This window comes from Schistocerca americana, chromosome 10, assembly GCF_021461395.2.
Source record: "Schistocerca americana isolate TAMUIC-IGC-003095 chromosome 10, iqSchAmer2.1, whole genome shotgun sequence".
Classification (NCBI taxonomy): Eukaryota; Metazoa; Arthropoda; class Insecta; order Orthoptera; family Acrididae; genus Schistocerca; species Schistocerca americana.
Window position 1 is genome coordinate 48,546,347 of NC_060128.1, and position 18,251 is coordinate 48,564,597.

The following is an 18,251-nucleotide window of genomic DNA, read 5'->3' on the forward strand; positions in this document are numbered from 1 at the left end:
TGTTCTTTTTGTGAATTGCTACTGAGGAAATTTAGAGAACCAGCATTTGAGGCTGATTGCAGTACAATTTTACTGCCGCCAACTTACATTTCGCAGAAAGACCAAAAAGATAAGATAAGAGAGATTAGGGCTCATACAGAGGCATATAGGCAGTCATTTTTCGCTCGTTCTGTTTGGAAGTGGAACAGGGAGAGAAGATGCTAGTTGTGGTACGAGGTACCCTCCGCATGGTGGATTGCGGAGTATGTATGTAGATGTAGATGAAGATGTAGAATGTCTGACCGCTTTTTGCACTAAATCAACTTGTCAACTGAGTAAGTTATTTTTGGCCGCCTGTAAGAAAAACACACAGTACGGAACATATCGAGTATCGGAAACATTTTATGTTGTGCAAATTATTATATATTCGAGTTGCATTCATTCCAAGTACCTTAGAAGTCCCCATATCACTACAAATGTCAAGTAATGCGAGGATAGAGATGCTGTGTGTTGAATGTAAGAGAAAAATTACAAGCACTAAAACTACTCAGAATTTTATGGCAGGCTGAGCTTTAGTAGGAACTGAAATATCAAAGCAGCATTTGAACGTGTACCAGCTTTCGCGTAGGGCTACGAGTACCGACAGCAGCGCACTATAATGTGCTCACCGACGAATGCACGAAAAGAACCTGCTACAGGTGACAGAGCACACGTCGTGTGGTTATCAGTGATGTGAAAATACTTTACATCGTGTAATGTCATTCATGTACAACCCTGTGGGGATGCTTGCAAGCAATTTGTTTTGTATACTAAATTTTCTTTTTTCCTACTTGTGAGCCTGTAAGGATTGTTTCTGTGTGACACACTGCGCGTGCCATTAAAATGTCACATAGGTGAGAAATGTTTTTGATACAATTTTTCTGAAGAAAGAGTCAAAACCAGTAGTTAGGTGTGACCTGTGTGTACAGAAATGAGGAATACGAAGTCAGTTCCTAAATACCTCGACTACCTTATTAGCACAATTACAGATTACAATCCCGAGTCAGCTGCACTTTGCCGAAGATTTTGCGGCAGCTGGGCTGCATTAACCGAGTCAGAAGGAGGGTAAAGTATCGACAGTACTGAGGAAAATGGCCGCCACTTTTAAGAATGCCCAGCAGACTGGAATGTGGCAGTCACCTGTCACGAGTTTCAATTCGATGGATTTCGACATTTTATTCACAGACTGTCTGTGCCTGCAGTTAACACTATAGCTAAAAATTATTAATGCCATATCCAAAAGATTCTTTTTCAGAAACAGTATATTCATTATCTTGGTCTAGCACTGTAGTGTCTTCACTTGTGTTCCATTTCTAAGTGTTGTCGTACGATACACTTAATGCCGTGACTTCTAAAACCACAGGCAGTATTGTGAAAGCATTACAACTTTGACACGGCTGCTGACATTTAGGACAGCCAACGATCACAGAGTGAGAAGAGACACCAACTTACCTCTCCTGTCTCGTAATGTAGAGGAGATAGACCTTGTGCGTCGACAGGACCACGAGTGCAGGTTTCGGTTGTGTCAAGTTCTTGCAGAGCACATGACCCTGAAACGTGAAGGGAATATCAGGTATGTGAAGTACAGTGTGACAAGCAAACTAGGGTTGACTCTGAAAGAGAAGAGTATTTGAGTGGCTCAGAGGTATCCTCTCCTACAATGTAAGATTCTGATCCAGAACGAGCACGAGACGAGACGTCGCTCAAAAATGTGTGGAAAGTCTCAGTCGAATCAGTTTGTACATCTAAACGCAGCTCTCACATATCACCTCTTACACCCCGGAGTTGGCTCTGCTTGCTTGTGGCTAATTTCATTTGCCCTCACTTAATACAGAGCTACCTTTGGATTTCTTTTTAACACTTTCACCATGTACTATAAAAGAATATTACTGATATAAATATAAAACAATATTAGCGATCCACAAGGAAGATTTCTGAATATAATTCATAAATATTTCATAGAAACTCTCTGAATTACGAAGAATTAAAGCGAAGCTGTGAAAAGGACCCTATTGCCACCTAGCAAACAACCACAGTAACTCACAACAGCTGCAGTTCCTTGAGAATTGAGGAAGTGAGGTCAGAGTCACACCCAATGAGGTGGTCCAGTAGCAGAGCTCGTGGCTGGAGACCGAGAGGCTGCGAGATCAAATCGCAGCACAGTCACTTTCTCTCACTCTGGTTATCACTCTGCCATTCACCTCTCAATTCAACAGTTTCCTGCTATTGTTTGAGGAAACTTGCGTAGCAAAAGAAAGCTGTGAACAATAAATACGGTGTTCCATATTTTATCCAACAGACACAATTCTTTGCGTGGTAAGGTGAAGAAGTCTACCGTAAAGAGTCCACAGCAAACAATTGCAGCAGTGAGTTTCAATTCTCTCCATTCAGATCTGTTGAAAACATAGCACTTATATCACAAGCTGTCACTCCAAATGCCAATTCAAAATGTTAACACATAACATTTGTGCCTTTAGATACATTTCGTGCCATTTGCTGCTTACACGGCATAGTTACGCGAAAGTGATGTTACCGAGTTACTTAATGTTGTTATCTGAAATTTATTCGTAACTCTACACAATAGCCCACAAATGTAATAGACTGTGCCGTACAATTCCTCTGGCCGTAGATACTCGACACTTCCCATCTGGAGCCGAGCCGGGTCGGGTCGCTAGTCAGATTTTGTAATTGGCCGGCTCTGAGCAGATAGAAGAGGTTGACAGTCTTCAATTCCTGGGATTACAACTTCATAATAAATTCAGTTGGGAGGAGCACACCACAGAACTGCAGAAACGCCTTAACAAATCTGTATTTGCAATTCGAGTGTTAGCAGACATAGGCGACATAAAAATGAAAAAGCTTGCATACTTTGCCTACTTCCACTCCATAATGTCATATGGTATAATATTTTGGGGTAATTCTTCAAGTCAAACAAAAGTTTTCAGAGTCCAAAAGCGTGTAATACGTATTATTTGTGGAGTAAATTCACGGACGTCCTGCTGAAACCTCTTCAAAGAACTGGGTATACTAACTACTGCCTCTCAGTATATTTACTCCTTAATGAAATTTGTCCTACATAATATATCTCTTTTTCCAACAAACAGCTCAGTTCATACATACAATACCAGGAACAAAAATGATCTGCACAAGGACTTAAAAGCACTTACTTTAGTTCAAAAAGGGGTCCACTACTCAGGAACACTCATCTTCAATAATCTGCCAGCAAACATAAAAAATTTAGTTACAAATAAAGATCAGTTTAAAAGGAGCCTGAAAGACTTACTAGTGGCCAACTCCTTCTATTCCATTGACGATTTTTTTAATAGAAACAAATGATGTATATATTCATACTATTAGTATTGTTATTTCAACATTAAAAAAAAATTGACATGTTCCACATCCGCGAGGATCCCCTCAGCATGGATCTATGGAACGAAAAAATAATCTAATCTAATCTGTCACAGGTTCTACACTAGTGTGTCAAAGATGAACTCTGCAGTATAAGTACATCCCCCTTAAAACAGTGAAAACTGTGGAGCACTGCAGGGCACACTTTCCGCCCAAAGTAGCTAAGAGCGATGTACGCCGTGCCGCATCACGACCTCCAAACTGTGGACCGGCTCTGTGACGTTTGAGAAATTACTCACCCGGTTACCATTACTGTCGCGAGTGAGCGCACCCGACCTACTCCTCCGTCTCTGGCTCGGCACTGGCTACGACCGTCCCGACGGTACAGAACGGCGCCCTTTACAGACTCGGAAACAGACACGCACCTTGACGAGTGTGGTGAGCTCCTCGTCCCGCTGTTGGAACACACTGACGTAAAGGTGCAGCTTGATGCGGTGGTCTGCCCAGCCAAAGTCCACGTAGGAATACTGCGGCACGTCCGACAGAGGGACGCCGGGCCGAGGCGCCGCTCGCCGTGGCGCACCTGCCGGCGACAGAGCTGTGAGATCGGAGGAAAGTACTTGCTCTGTAAACTGAAAACAGCTCCACTATGTAAGAAGGGAGTGAAGTCATTTAGTTTAATCACACGAGATAGCTCGACAGGAAATGCTTGGGAGGTAAAATCTGTCTGTAACGTTACAAGTGAGCTGCACTCGTGTTTGGGGAAGTTGCCTTTCCCAGAAGAACACTTTGATGGCTGTATGAGCTCGCTCAGAATCGATGTCCCCTCTATTGGTGTAGAACAGTGTGCAGAGATTTACGTGCATTCTGTTCTTATGTAATTCTTTAATTTGTATTACGAGCAACTCATATCTGTGTACGGCACACATTGTGGAAAATAAACACCTCCCCCACTAGGAGTGTCTGTGTACTTCGTTGCCGGTAATTTGTAAGGCAAGTTGTGGAAGGGTCAGTATAATGTCGCGAAATAGCTCGTAGTTGCTCTCCGTGATGTAGAGTGGTACAGAGATCGAGGAATAGCCTGCTAGCTCTTCATTCCGGAGGTGTGTGAAACCCAGAAGTGTACGACCGCAATTATCTTTTCACTCTGTTACAACCTGAGAATACAATTTATCCCTCAATGCAGTTCTACTGCTCTTAGATGTGGTACACACATTTAATATTAGTTCTTAATCCACTTCCTTTAAGAATATACATCAATTTCATAACATTAAAACACTATTTTTAGCAATCTGAGATTTTTCCATTCTTTGTAACACAGAAACTATTAATTTTAATGGAAAAATGAAGAGGGCCTTTTTTGTATGAAATTTAATGTAGCTTAATTTTGTATTGGGAATCATTTTCACTAGAAGTAACAGTTTTCGAGATATTCAAGAAAAACCTAAAAAATTGACCTTTACATGCCACTCCCCCTCCCCCCTCCCATACCCATCCGTACTGTCAAACCTGTTGTTGTGAAACTACCCTCTACCACTCTATGAAAATTTGTAACTACACTAATTTGTTCCCCTAATTTTCCTTCATTGCCTGAACTACATTGGACAGGCAGAACGACAAAGGAGAAATACGTTTACTGACATATTACTGACGGGCTGCAGAGTAATTTGCATTCCTCCCACACTGTGGCTACACATTTACTTCCTCAACGGCACATAGCCACGAATCTAAAAGCCTAGAGCTATTATCTCGATAGAAATCAAATTGCTCGTTAGAAATCTTGAGCACTTCTCCTCGGAGATTCCTCCTACTGCTGTCGCATTCTTCAGCTAGTACATGTATGTTGTCGAAGCGACATCTCGGCCGTAGTTCTCCATATTGAGAATGTATTGCCGGGCCGGTTTTGAAAAGTAACCGACATTCTAGTGCAGCGTCGGTATTTGTGCACACAGCACTGCTGCTGTTACACCTGCACATTCTCAGATTAAGTAAGCATCGAGCTGTGAAAGTATGTACCTCATTCTTTTGCAAATTCTCTCATTACGGCCTTAAAACGTGTGCTGTAATAAAAAATCCCACAAAATGTGTGCAGCAATAAAATTCATTTCCCTGCAAAAACATTTGGACACAAGACGACTCTTATCAATGTATAGATTCTAAATATTATTAGTCAAGGTGTTGCTTGGCAATGGGTCCAATTTCATAAAACTAATAGAACAAACATTCATGATAAAGATAGGAATTGTAAGCTTTCTGTTGTGGGTAACGATCTTGTAAGCAAAACGGATCAAATAGCTCATGAATATCAAAGATTTGTCATCTCTGGATTGTGAAGAAATTTAAGCAAGCCATTTCAAACGAATGTGGTAGTATGCTGACATCTGGTGTTGTGTTTTTGCGTGCAACATTCATCCTCACTGTGAAAGGGACATTTCTGATTCCCCTCTACACACACACACACACACACACACACACACACACACACACACACACACACACACAGAGACAGACACACACAGAGTCCATACTTGGTGTCAAGTTGATTTCCCTTTCTTAGCTCACATGAAGAAGTGGATTGCATTGCAGAACTTTGATGAAGTCGGCAAACTTTAAAATGGAGCGAAAGACTGGCTCCACATTAAGGCGGCAGAAATTGATGAAGAAGGAATTTGTAAATTAGTGAAACACTATGGCAAATGCTTAAATTTAAATGGCGACTGTTGAAATATTGCAAAATGCCGTAGTTTTAAGGAGTATCTAATGACTTTTTTTTTCCATCCAAGTTGTTTGTTTACAGCCCAAGGGTGGTTACTTTCCAAACCACCGTTGTAATGAGGACGAATGACAGATCTGGCATACAGACCTCTTACTGAGATACAATTTCAACAATATATGCACACTAACTGAGGAATTTGTAGCAGGGAAGTTCAAGAAGCAGCTGAGATTTCTAAGAATGTATGTCATTTAAATACAGATGACGGCCATAGACACCCAGCTTCATGGCTTCACACCATCGAGGAATAAATATGCAGTCAAAGTTTGTGAAGAATACAAACGACGGGGAAGCCGCCTCTGTGGCATGACAATAATATTTTGGTAAACATCCCCTCTCATCATGCCTGTTAGGCTGTCTATACAATGATGATGTCCTACCAGTGTTGCTGTTGTTGTGGGCTTCAGTCCAAAGATGGTTTGATGCAGCTCTTCCTGCTATTCTGTCCCGTGCAAGCCTTTTCATCTCCGAGTAACTACTCCAACCATCTCTCTGAATCTGCTTACTGTAGTCATCTCTTGGTCTCCCTTTACGATTTTTACCCCCTTACTCTTTTCTCCAGTACTAAATTGGTGATCCCTTGATGCCTCAGAATATGTCCTCCCAACTGAACCCCTCTTTTAGTCAGGTTGTATCACAAATTTCTCTTCACCCGAAATCTATTCAGTACCTCCTCACGAGTCATGTAGTCTACCCATCTAATCTTCAGCGCCCTTCTGTAGCACCGCATTTCAGAACCTTCTATTCTCTTCCTGTCTAAACTAGTTATTGTCCATGATTCACTTCCGTATATGGCTACACTACTCCAAACAAATACTTTCAGAAAGGACATCCTGAAACTTAAATCTATACTCGATGTTAACAAATTTCTCTTCTTCAGAAATGCTATTCTTGCCATTTCCAGTTGACATTTTATATCCTCCATACTTCAGCCATCATGCTCTTGCAAGTCCCTTGCTGCCCCTGACAGAATTACAATGTTACTGGCACACCTAAAAGTTTTTATTTCTTCTCCCTGGAGTTTTAACTCTTACTCCAAATTTTTCTTTTGTTTCCTTTACTACTTGCTCAATATACAGACTGTCCCACTCCCTTCTCAACTGCTGCTTCCCTTTCATGCACATCAGTTCTTATAACTACCAACTGGTGTCTGTACAAATTGTAAATAGTCTTTCGCTCCCTGTATTTTACCCCTGCCACCTTTAGAATTTGTAAGAGAGTATCCCAGTCAACATTGTCAAAAGCTTTCTCTAAGTCTATAAATGCTATAAACTTAATTCGTCTTTCCTTAACCTGTCTCCTATGAGAAGTCGTACGGTCAGTATTGCCTCGCATGTTCCTACATTTCTCCAGAATCCAAACTGATCATCCCCAAGGTTGGCCTCTACCAGTATTTCCATTCTTCTGTAAAGGATTTGTGTTAGTGAGTTATTAAACTGATAGTTCAGTAATTTTCACACCTGTCAGCACCTGTTTTCTTCGGAACTGGGATTATTATATTCTTCTTAAAGTCTGAGGGTATTTCACTTGTCTCATACATCTTGCTCACCAAATGGAAGAATTTTGTCATGGCTGGCTCTCCCAAGGCTATCGATAGTTCTAACAGAATGTTATCTACTCCTGGGGAGCTGTTTTGACTTTCAGTACTTAGTCAAATTCTTCACGCAATATCATACAGCCCCTTTCATCTTCCTCTACATCCTCTTCCCTTTCCACAATATTGCCCTCAAGTATATCTTCCTTGTACAGACCCTCTATACATTCCTTCCAAGTTTCTAATTTCCCTTCTTTGCTTAGGACTGGTATTCCATCTTTTCTCCAAAGATCTCTTTCATTTTCATATACGCAGTATGTATGTTACCCCTAGTGATACATGCCTCTATATCCTTACTTTTGTCTTCTACGCCTTCCTGCTTAGCCATTTTGCATTTCCTGTCAATCTCATTTTTTAGATGTTTGTATTTCCTTTTGGCTGTTTCATTCATTGCATTTTTATATTTTCTCCTTTCAGCAATTAAATTCAATACCTTTTGTGTTACCCAAGGACTTTTACTAGCCCTCATCTTTTTACCTACTCAATCCTCTGCTGTCTTCACTATTTCATTTCTTAAAACTACCCATTCTTCTTCTATTGTATTTCTTTTTCCTGTTTTCGTCAATCGTTTCCTGATGCTCCCTCTGAAACCCTCTACAACCTCTGGTCCTTTCAGTTTATCCAGGTCCCATCTCTTTGAATTCCTACCTTTTTGCAGTTTCTTCAGTTTTAATCCTGAGTTCCTACCAATAGCAGCCAGAAAAATGTCACCCGGTAGTCTCAATTCCTTAAGACGAGCACGAGAAAGCTCTCTTTTATAAGTGAATACGCCACTGGTTTTTGATGGCGTTCAGCTACCTGAAAACATCAGAAGATCACAAAGGAGATCCCAGAGAGAGGTCGAAACTCAGGTGGTGTGACAAGAAACTGAAGGACGACATCGCGTGGCCAAGGAAGTCTGTAGAGTTACACATAATTCCCATCACCAAGAGTGTAAATGGTCGGTCACAGTCTTCTTTGACTGGTAGAATGACAACGGAAGTGATTCCGTTTCGTCACAGTAAAACCACATTATATGAGATATGAGAGGGAACATACTGTGTACACATCGCACTAGCACTTCGGGACAAACAAGCTCGCTACACGTGCACACGGTATGAGTACTGGCGATGGACAGAGTTTTGAAAGGTGTCACTGTAGACAGCCGGTGGAGGCGTGGATATCCAGGAGTGTGGGACATTCGGGCGTGGCAGTGGCTCAGTGTCGGATCGAAGGGAAACGCGAGGAAAATCAAACGTACCCTCGACATTTTATTCGGTAGAGTCTCGCCGCACCTAGCGAGAAATGTGCTACCGGGTACTTGGCATATCGTAGCTCCCCGACACCTGAAGCTGCTGTCCCGGGGAGGCCGACTGCCTCTGACGATCCAGCCAGAGGCCAGGTTTCCAAATAGCAATCCGGTGAGCGAATTTCTGTCGACACAACACAGATACCCGCCTCTTCAAGAGTGGCGTCGCACCTGGGATGTGTGGACTGCTGACGAGGAGTGTCATGTCGTCACTTCTGACAGTGAATCTTATCTCTGTTCTGCACTACGTCAGAAATTGAAACTTCTTGGCAGTTTAAAACTGTGTGCCAGGCCGAGACTCGAACTCGGGACCTTTGCCTTTCGCGGGCAAGTGCTCTACCGACTGAGCTACCCAAGCACGACTCACGCCCCGTCCTCACAGCTTTACTTCTGCCAGTACCTCGTCTCCTACCTTCCAAACTTTACAGAAGCTCTCCTGCGAACCTTGCAGAACTAGCACTCCTGGAAGAAAGGATATTGCAGAGACATAGCTTAGCCACAGCCTGGGGGATGTGTCCAGAATGAGATTTTCACTCTGCAGCGTAGTGTCCACTGATATGAAACTCTCTGGCAGATTAAAACTGTGTGCCAGGCCGAGACTCGAACTCGGGACCTTTGCCTTTAGCAAGCAAGTGCTCTACCAACTGAGCTACCCAAGCACGACTCACGCCCTGCCCTCTCAGGTCCCGAGTTCGGGTCTCGGTTCGGCACAGAGTTTTAATCTGCCAGGAAGTTTCATATCAGCGCACACTCCGCTGCAGAGTGAAAATCACATTCTAGACATCAGGAATTGTTTAACGTAATGTCATACTGTAAAGTACGAAGAAAGATCCACGAGCGTACTGAATATCTTTTAAAATATGCAAGTGGGTGGAATATTTTTTAAAATACCAGAACACAGTAGACTGTTCTGGGTGGCAAATGTTCATAAAAGATATGTACATTATCAGGACTGCCTCAGACAAGTATGACAGGACTGCTCTCGTCCACTATATACGTAAATGATCTGGCAGATAGGGTGAGGAGGAATCTGTGGCTCTCTCCCAACGACGCTACGGTGTCGTCGAGTGACGGTAGCTGGATATGAGGTGACATAAATAAAATTTCTAGTTAGTGTAATGTGAGGCAGCTCGGTCTAAATGGACAAAAATGTATGTTAATGTGGATGAGTAGGAAAAACAAAGCATAATATTTGAATACCGTAACGGTGGTGTGCTGCTCGACACCGTATTCATATCCATTAAACGTCTAGGCATAACGTGAAAGTGCAACATGAAATGGAATGAGCACGTAACATCACTTGTCGGGAAGCTAAATGGTTGACATTGCTTAACAGGGAGATTTTAAGGAAACTGTAGCTCACCTATAAGGCAGATCGCATACAGAATGCTAGACCAAATCTAGAGTCCCGGGGGAGTGTTTGAGATCCCCGTAGAGTCAGATTACAGGAAGACGACGAAGCAAAGCGGGGACGTGCTGCCAGATTTGTAACCAGTAGGTTCAATCGACATGTGCGTGTTACACAAATGCTCTGTGAACTCACACGTGAATCACTGGGCGAAACAAGATATTCTTTTTGTGAAACACATACTAGAAATTTTGCAGGAGCAACATTTGTGACAGACAGCAGAACTATTCCAGTGCTACCAACATACACGTCACGTAAGAGCCTCAGAAACAGGATAAGGAAAATCTGGACTCGTACAAATCATGCAGACAGTCAGTTTTTCACAGTTCCATTTATGAGTGGAGCGGAAGTCACACGAGGTATCCTCCGCTGTGCACTGTACGGGGACTCGGGGAGTACGTACGGCGGTATCGGAACACGTGTGCTCTCTACGCCCGTAGGTATACGTAGTGCGGACGTGTAATTTTTTTAAGTGACTGTGGAAACGGTCAGCCGCCGACTAGCTGTCGATAAGTAAACACGTGTAGACGGTAGTAGTGGATTTTCTGTTGTTCACAGAATGACAGTAGTAGTGAACAACGTTACTGCATCAGATTTTATTTTAAGCTCGGCAATTCTCAAGTTGAAACGACCCACAAGGTACGACAAGTGTTTGGGGACGGAGCAATAAATACCACACAGATAAAGGAGTGGTGCAATTGCTTCAAAAGTGGTCACTCATCTGCGAAGGGTGAAGCACATTCAGGTAGGCTCTCGACATTCCCAAATCAGGTATTTACTGGTCTTGTGGAGACTCTGGTGATGCAACATATATCAATCACAGAGAACTTGCACATGAGATTAAAATTAGCACCGGGTCCATTCGTTCCATTTTAACACAACATTTGAACCTCACAAAGATCTCAGCAAAATTATTACGGTATATTAATAATTTTTACTTATGGACCGTAAACATACATTTAACATCTTTAGAAAACCAACAGCCACAGACACAATAATACATTCCACATCCAACCACCCCCACAGCCAGAAACTTGCAGCACTAAGACACATGTTACATAGATTAAACAGAATCCCACTGAGCAAGAGAAACTATGAACAAGAAAGGAGTACAATCATACAAATAGCTAGGAACAACAGGTATGACACACATGCGGTACACAAGCTCAATCAAAAAATAAAAACACAAATAAAAAACAAACACAACAGTTCCACAATACAAAAGAACTCACAAGCTGAAAACTTACAAACACACTCAACAAACACACACAATGACAACACACGCAGAAAAGAACCAGATGGTACACCACGACCTACACACACAAACTAACACACAGAGTTGCAAATATCCTAAAGAGACAGGGCTTCAAAATAGCATATAAGCCTGGGCAAACCCTTCAATCACACCTAAGCCAGCCAGCTACCAAGAGAGACAAATTCCAACAATTAGGAATATATAAACTTGAATGTCAAAGTTGTGATGCAGTATGCATAGGCATGACATGCCGGAATTTTCAAACAAGATACAAAGAACATATCAGATGTTGGAAGTATGAAACAAACCATTCCACATTTGCAGAGCATTTAAAACACTACAACCATCATTCTACAAACATGGAACAAGAAATGAAAATAATGAGGATAAGCAACCATGACAAACATCTTATACAAATGCAAGAAAACTTCCACATCAAGAAAGCCATAGCAGAAAACAAACATGTGATAAATGAACAAACACACATCAGCACAGGCTCCCTACTACACTTAGTAAAGGAAATGATAACATAAAACAAAAAATAATAATAATAAAAAAGAAAACTCTTCCCCACATCATCTGGACACACACACACACACACACACACACACACACACACACACACACACACACATATATATACACAAACGCACACACAAATGCATACACGAACAGACCACAGATACTTCAATAGTTACACTCATAAGTTTGGCAAAAACATTTGACAGTCGGCAACAGAAACCAAAACATTGCTTTAAAACAAGCGTTCAGTGCATAGTGTTGTGGAATGGGGAAAAAAAAACGCAAATCGGCGTTCATAAGAAGAAGAACAACACCAAAAATGCAACAGGAACGTAATATGTAGGAAATTGTCCACGCAACCTGTAAGTACAGTTCAAAACATTACTACTTAATAGGAAATACCAACCACCAGAACTGTTTATAACCTACAGGCACAATGACAAAAATGTAAATAAAATAGCTAACATATGTACATATTTCAGGCCACTGATGATGCCTTGCAGAAAATAAAGGCGAAACGCGTATGGCACTAAAATTGTGTTTTATTCAGTTGCTGTCAGACGGTCCATAAGTAAAAATTATTAATATACCATAATATTACACGCAACTGAGGAAGACAGGATTATAAAAGTTGAAGATCTCAGCAAAATTTATGCCAAAGACGATAACAAATGAGTACGAGCAACTTCGTTCAGAGATCGCACAGGACGTGATGGATACTGTGAAGAGTAATCTCAATTTTCCTAAAACGGTGATTACTGGTGAAGAGTCCCAAGTTTAAGAGTACAGTCCGGAAACAAAATTCCAGTCACTGCAGTGAAAGCACGCATTATCCCCGAGACTCAGGAAAACGGGACAGGTCCCCGGCGACGTGACAGGGGGGGAAGGGGGATGAAAAGAGCGAGAGAGCGAGAGAGAGAGAGAGAGAGAGAGAGAGAGAGAGAGAGAGAGAGGGAGGGGGGGGGGGGAGAGGGAGAGGGGGAAAGGGGGAGAGGGGGGGGGGGGAGAGGGAGAGGGGGACCATGAGCTCCAGCTATGCATGGCACGTGAGGATAATGGTGCACAGGGAAGGACAGTTTTTTACGTATATCACTAAATCTACCTGCAAAATTATATCACTGTACGACATACGGTTCAGGAGATATGATGTCATAAGGCTTGAAATGTGTGAAAAACTGGCTTTTGCGTAAAATATTAAGGAGACTATACTCATTCAGTGTTTCACAAAGAGAGTACTTAGCGGCTTCCGACAAACTGTAAGGATAATTTCAAACTGTTTGTAAACTTTTTCTCACTTACATACTTAATGTCAAATAGTTAACACATTAACTCACTTGTAAAGTAATCAGACATCTGAAGTTGTGTTGGACACGGGTGTTCTATTCTTTAAAGAATTGGGAGTTTACTCGTGTACACTAACACAAGAATAAACACATGATGTTTAGATCTCTAGACAGACAGAAAGGTTATACCTGTTTGTGCATCAATTGTTTTGTTCATTTGTTTTGTTGCTACGCACTCCCTCCCCACTCACCTCATTATACGCTCATCATTCCAAACAGAAAATGCTCACATAATTAAAGTCGCAAGACGAACGTACACTTCCGTGCATCGAGCTATGTAAAACACAAATATGCAACAGTTGAAATGACACATCTGTTTCTTAGCTCTTGTTAACAATGCACTCCCTACTGTAGAAAACTAATGACATACGGGCTTAGGGATAAAGTTATTTGCTGACATTTTATATTTATATTTTTTCGATACAGTCACACAAATATTTCAAATGCTCACACAATTGTGTCAAAATAACACAAAAATAAAAGTAGAAATAATATTTCATGCAATAACACTAACAAAAATCACAATACACAAGGCAGTGGGAGTTATTAGCAAATGCTGTTTTTTAGAGCGTCATTTATGTGTACATACCACGATGGCTGAAAGTGTCTTTTGAACGCAGCCTGAGTTATACATTTATACTTACTGCCTGTCTTTTATGTAACTTCAAGACAGCGGTGTAAGATATGATACGTATAAAGTATAAATTATAATAATAATATTGGAGAAGTTGAAAAAGTCAGCCAGCCAGCTGCAAGTGTTTGGCTCATTTTTTCAATCTCTTCAAGCTTACTGTCACACAGTTGCTGAAGTTGTAGTCATGTTTAAAATTTTGTGTGTGTGTGGAGGCATCTTATGCCAGTTTTAATGTGATCTCCTCATCTCAAAAAACAGAAAGTTTTGGCACGTCATTGGTAGATTGTGAGGAACAATAGATCACAAAGAGGATGTTTTATCAAATAGTACATCTTTTTTAAAGCACCATTTACAACATACAAACACAAAATGTCCCACTGACAACCTGTAGTTCGTGTCCTGTGAAGCCCGAAGCCTCGAGTTTGCCTAAGAAGTTTTCACATGCAGTTCTGGATGCGGCACGGACTACAGACACTTTGTGACCACTGACACGGTACATCTTACGAAGTAGGAGCAAAAGAAATGCGGACTGTATCTAGGAGTGTCAGGGTTACCCACACCTCGGCACCCGTGCTGCACTCTGTCGACACCTACGAGAAGTGAAACTCTCCGTTCCGAGCATTCGAGACATGAGACGAGGCCACCGCAGATCGATAACGTTACGGCGGAGAGGTTCAGTTATGCATCTTCAGCCCACAGAGATGCTGTGCACCGTGATACAGCAGCGGGCCGCGTGGCAGTCCCAGGCACAGCACAGAGCTGGCATCTACACGCACATTGCTCCCACTCTCAGAACTACTCCCCCCCAATTTTACGCACAGTACGGAATTTGTGCAATTTTCTAATGTTGCTGCTCCCCACCTACATAGTGATATCTGCATGCACATCTACATGACTACTCCACAGTGCACTCTTAGGCCAGTATTACACCATCATACTTCTTTGTTAAGTTGAAATGTCAAATATTTATGTCAAAGAAATTTGACGGTGTTAACAGGGAACCTTGTCAGATCTCGCCTGTCGTTAAATAAAAATGGGTCAAATCTAGGGCCTTGCCGTAGTATTGATAGTAAGAGTCATTTGTCTTCTGTTCACTGCAATGTGAAATGTAACCACTTGGAGCACTGGCGTCGCTATAGCTATTTGATATCTCTGTAGTGTGTGTGTAAACATGGCTTCAAAGTTGGTGTGTTCATTTGACTCTTTTTTTTTTTTTATTTTTATTTTTTCAATAAACTTGCTTCGAGTTAGGTGGCGGGCACAGTGCATACTACTAATTGTGTGTTGACGGGCAGGTGGAATATGCTGGAGGTGACTTCACGTCCACAATCACAGCTACAGCCATACACCTCTACATATGGAAACATCCTGGTAGCTTTTCAGCAAGCCAGAACAGAGGATGTGGTCACACTCTAAAATAAAAAATTCTTTCTCAGCTTTCCCTTCTACATTGTCTATTTTTGAACTCTGGATGGCAAAAGTTAAAAAAGCAGTTCTTTTGTTTTGTAGTTTTTATTAATTTTGCAGTTGTTGGAACACTAATTCCATTAATGAAATTAATAGTTCTCATTGCCCATATAGTGTACTTAACATTTATTTACCTTCACATATTCACCATTCAGTGCCTTATAAATCGCTTCGCACATTTATGGAATTATTTTGGATAATGTGCTAAACATTATTAACGATAGGAAAGAATCTGTAACAGCAAATGCAAATGCGTTAATCGAGGCTAGTGAAGATGTAGGTCTAAGGATAAGTGAAGACAAAACTAAATACCTGGTTACTACTAGAATGCCAACAGCAGTAGATCAGGAAATGTTAAGAGTTGGAGACATGCAGTTTGAAAAAGTGAACACATTTAAGTATCTAGGCGTCGACATCACTTCGAGAAATGAGATTGAATCCGAAATGAAGAAGAGATTACAGACGGGAAATGTGTGCTGTTTCTCATGGAATAGATTACTTTCATCACGGATATTGTCTAGGACTTTAAAGATTAGAATATACAAAACTATTATTCTACCAGTTATGCTGTATGGGTGTGAGACTTGGTTTTTCACTGTGCAAAATGAAAAGCCGTTTCGAGTATTTGAAAATAAAATTTTGAGGAAAATTTTCGGAGCAATAAGGGATGACATTAGCAGAGAGTGGCTAAAACTGCATAACGAAGAGATTCGTGAACTCTATTGAAGCCCTGACGTAATCAGTATTATTAAATCACGTAGGCTGCGATGGGCGGTTCACGTAGCTCGAATGGATGAGGGCAGGGCAGCGCGCAGAGTACTGGTAGGGCACCTAGAAGGAAAACGTCCTGTGGGGAGACCGAGGTGTAGATGGGAGGACAATGTGAAGGCTGATTTGAGGAGCCTAGGTATTGAAGGTGAATGGAAGGAAATAGCCCAAGACAGGAACAGATGGCGAAAATACGTTGCTGCGGTAATGGACTCTCGAGTCCGGTATGACCAGTAAGTAGGTAAGTAAGTAATGTGCAAAGTGATGTTCGAGTGCTGTGTTGTAAACTAGAGTAGCTTTCTCCTGTATCAAGAAATCACAGGGTCACAATTTGCCTGTCTTCTGTGCATATAGCATTTCTCAAGAGAGTATTCTGTTTTGTAATACGAGAAGCCACTTTACTAAGGTAATACTGAAACACGCTTTCATCCATTCGTAAGTAATTTTGCCGAATGCTTTTACTATCTCAACGTAATACCTATGGCTTCATCTGAGTATGTTTCCTTTTTTCCCAAATACTAACACGATGCAACAAACTGTTGTCCACCGTATTGAAATTTGACAAGAAATATGACGACAGTGTAATACCCATTTTAAGTGCTATGTCAAACAACTTTGTCAAAGAAATTTGATTATATTTCTTTGTCAAAAAAATATGATAGTGTATTACTGGCCTTAAGTCCTCATCAGAGAGTTCACAGAACCACTTTCACACTACTTCTCTACGTTCCCACTTTCAAACACCTAAGCTCTGATTTCTCTTATTTTATTACGACAGTCGTTTCTCCCTAAGTAGCTTTGTGTCAACAAAATATTTTTGCATTCGTAATAGATAGTGGGCGAAGTCCTCGTTGCAAAGAGATTGCCTTTGTTTTAGTTACTGAGTCTCTATCTCACTTATCATATCCGTGACACTGTCTCCCATATTTCCCAATAAAACAAATCGAGCTGCACTTCTCTGAAGTTTTTCGATGTCCGACTCCAGAAGAGAACATATGAGCATAGTGTTGGCTTTCACTTCCTGAGTGTTCTGCCAGTAAAACTCAGTCTTTGGTTTATCTTCCCCACTCCATTTTCTATATGTCAGTTTCAAATTAAGATGTTTGTAACTGTAGTCCCCACGTGTTTAGCTGAACTGACAACTTTCCAATTTGTGTGATTTACTGGGTAACAGAAACGGATTGTTTTAGTAGTCGTGTAGATGACTTGACTCTTTTTATCTTTTCGGGTCAACTGTCACTTTTTGCACCACGCAGATGTCTGGTCTAAACGATTTTGTAATTTGTTTCAATCTTCTGGAAATCTTATTAGACAGTAAATGAGAGCACTGGCTGCAAACGATCTACGAGGGTTGCTCAGAACTGTCGTATAAACCTTTCATATAGATTGAGAACAGCAGAGTGCCCGCAACATTTCCTCAAGGAATGTCAGATATCCCTCCTGTATCACTCGACGACATTCCATCAGTTACTAAGAACTGCAACATTTCTCTGAAGAAATGACAAATCCAGTCACACAACTGAGATAGTACACCATAGATACTCACGGGTAAGGCTTACTTTATTTTAATTGTGAGAACTGTGGATATTCCATTAGACCACACCACCAGAGAGCACCCGTAACAGGTGGCGATCACCTCACAGGATAGCTGGAGTATCTTACCACCACATCCTACATTCAGCACTCACTGAACTGCTGCAAACAGCACCACCTGCCACAAGTGGCGACCTCTTTTTGCAGCACAATTCAGTGTCCCTGTGCTAACACTGATTAACTTTCTGTTTTTGGGGACAACAGGACGCATCAAGCACGACAAGTTGCACGGTCAGCACA

General features: G+C 41.5%; 1 protein-coding gene across 1 annotated transcript in view; it reads right to left on the reverse strand.

The window, feature by feature from the left end:
* The window catches only part of LOC124552655 (serine/threonine-protein kinase 11-interacting protein), a 277,366-nt gene that overhangs the window by 79,353 nt on the left and 179,762 nt on the right, over positions 1-18,251 (reverse strand). Inside the window, exons 16-17 of the mRNA XM_047126981.1 lie at positions 3,792-3,964; positions 1,471-1,568 (exon numbers count right to left, since the gene is read on the reverse strand). Coding sequence (XP_046982937.1) covers positions 1,471-1,568; positions 3,792-3,964 — 271 coding nt within the window. The remainder of the gene's footprint in view (positions 1-1,470; positions 1,569-3,791; positions 3,965-18,251) is intronic.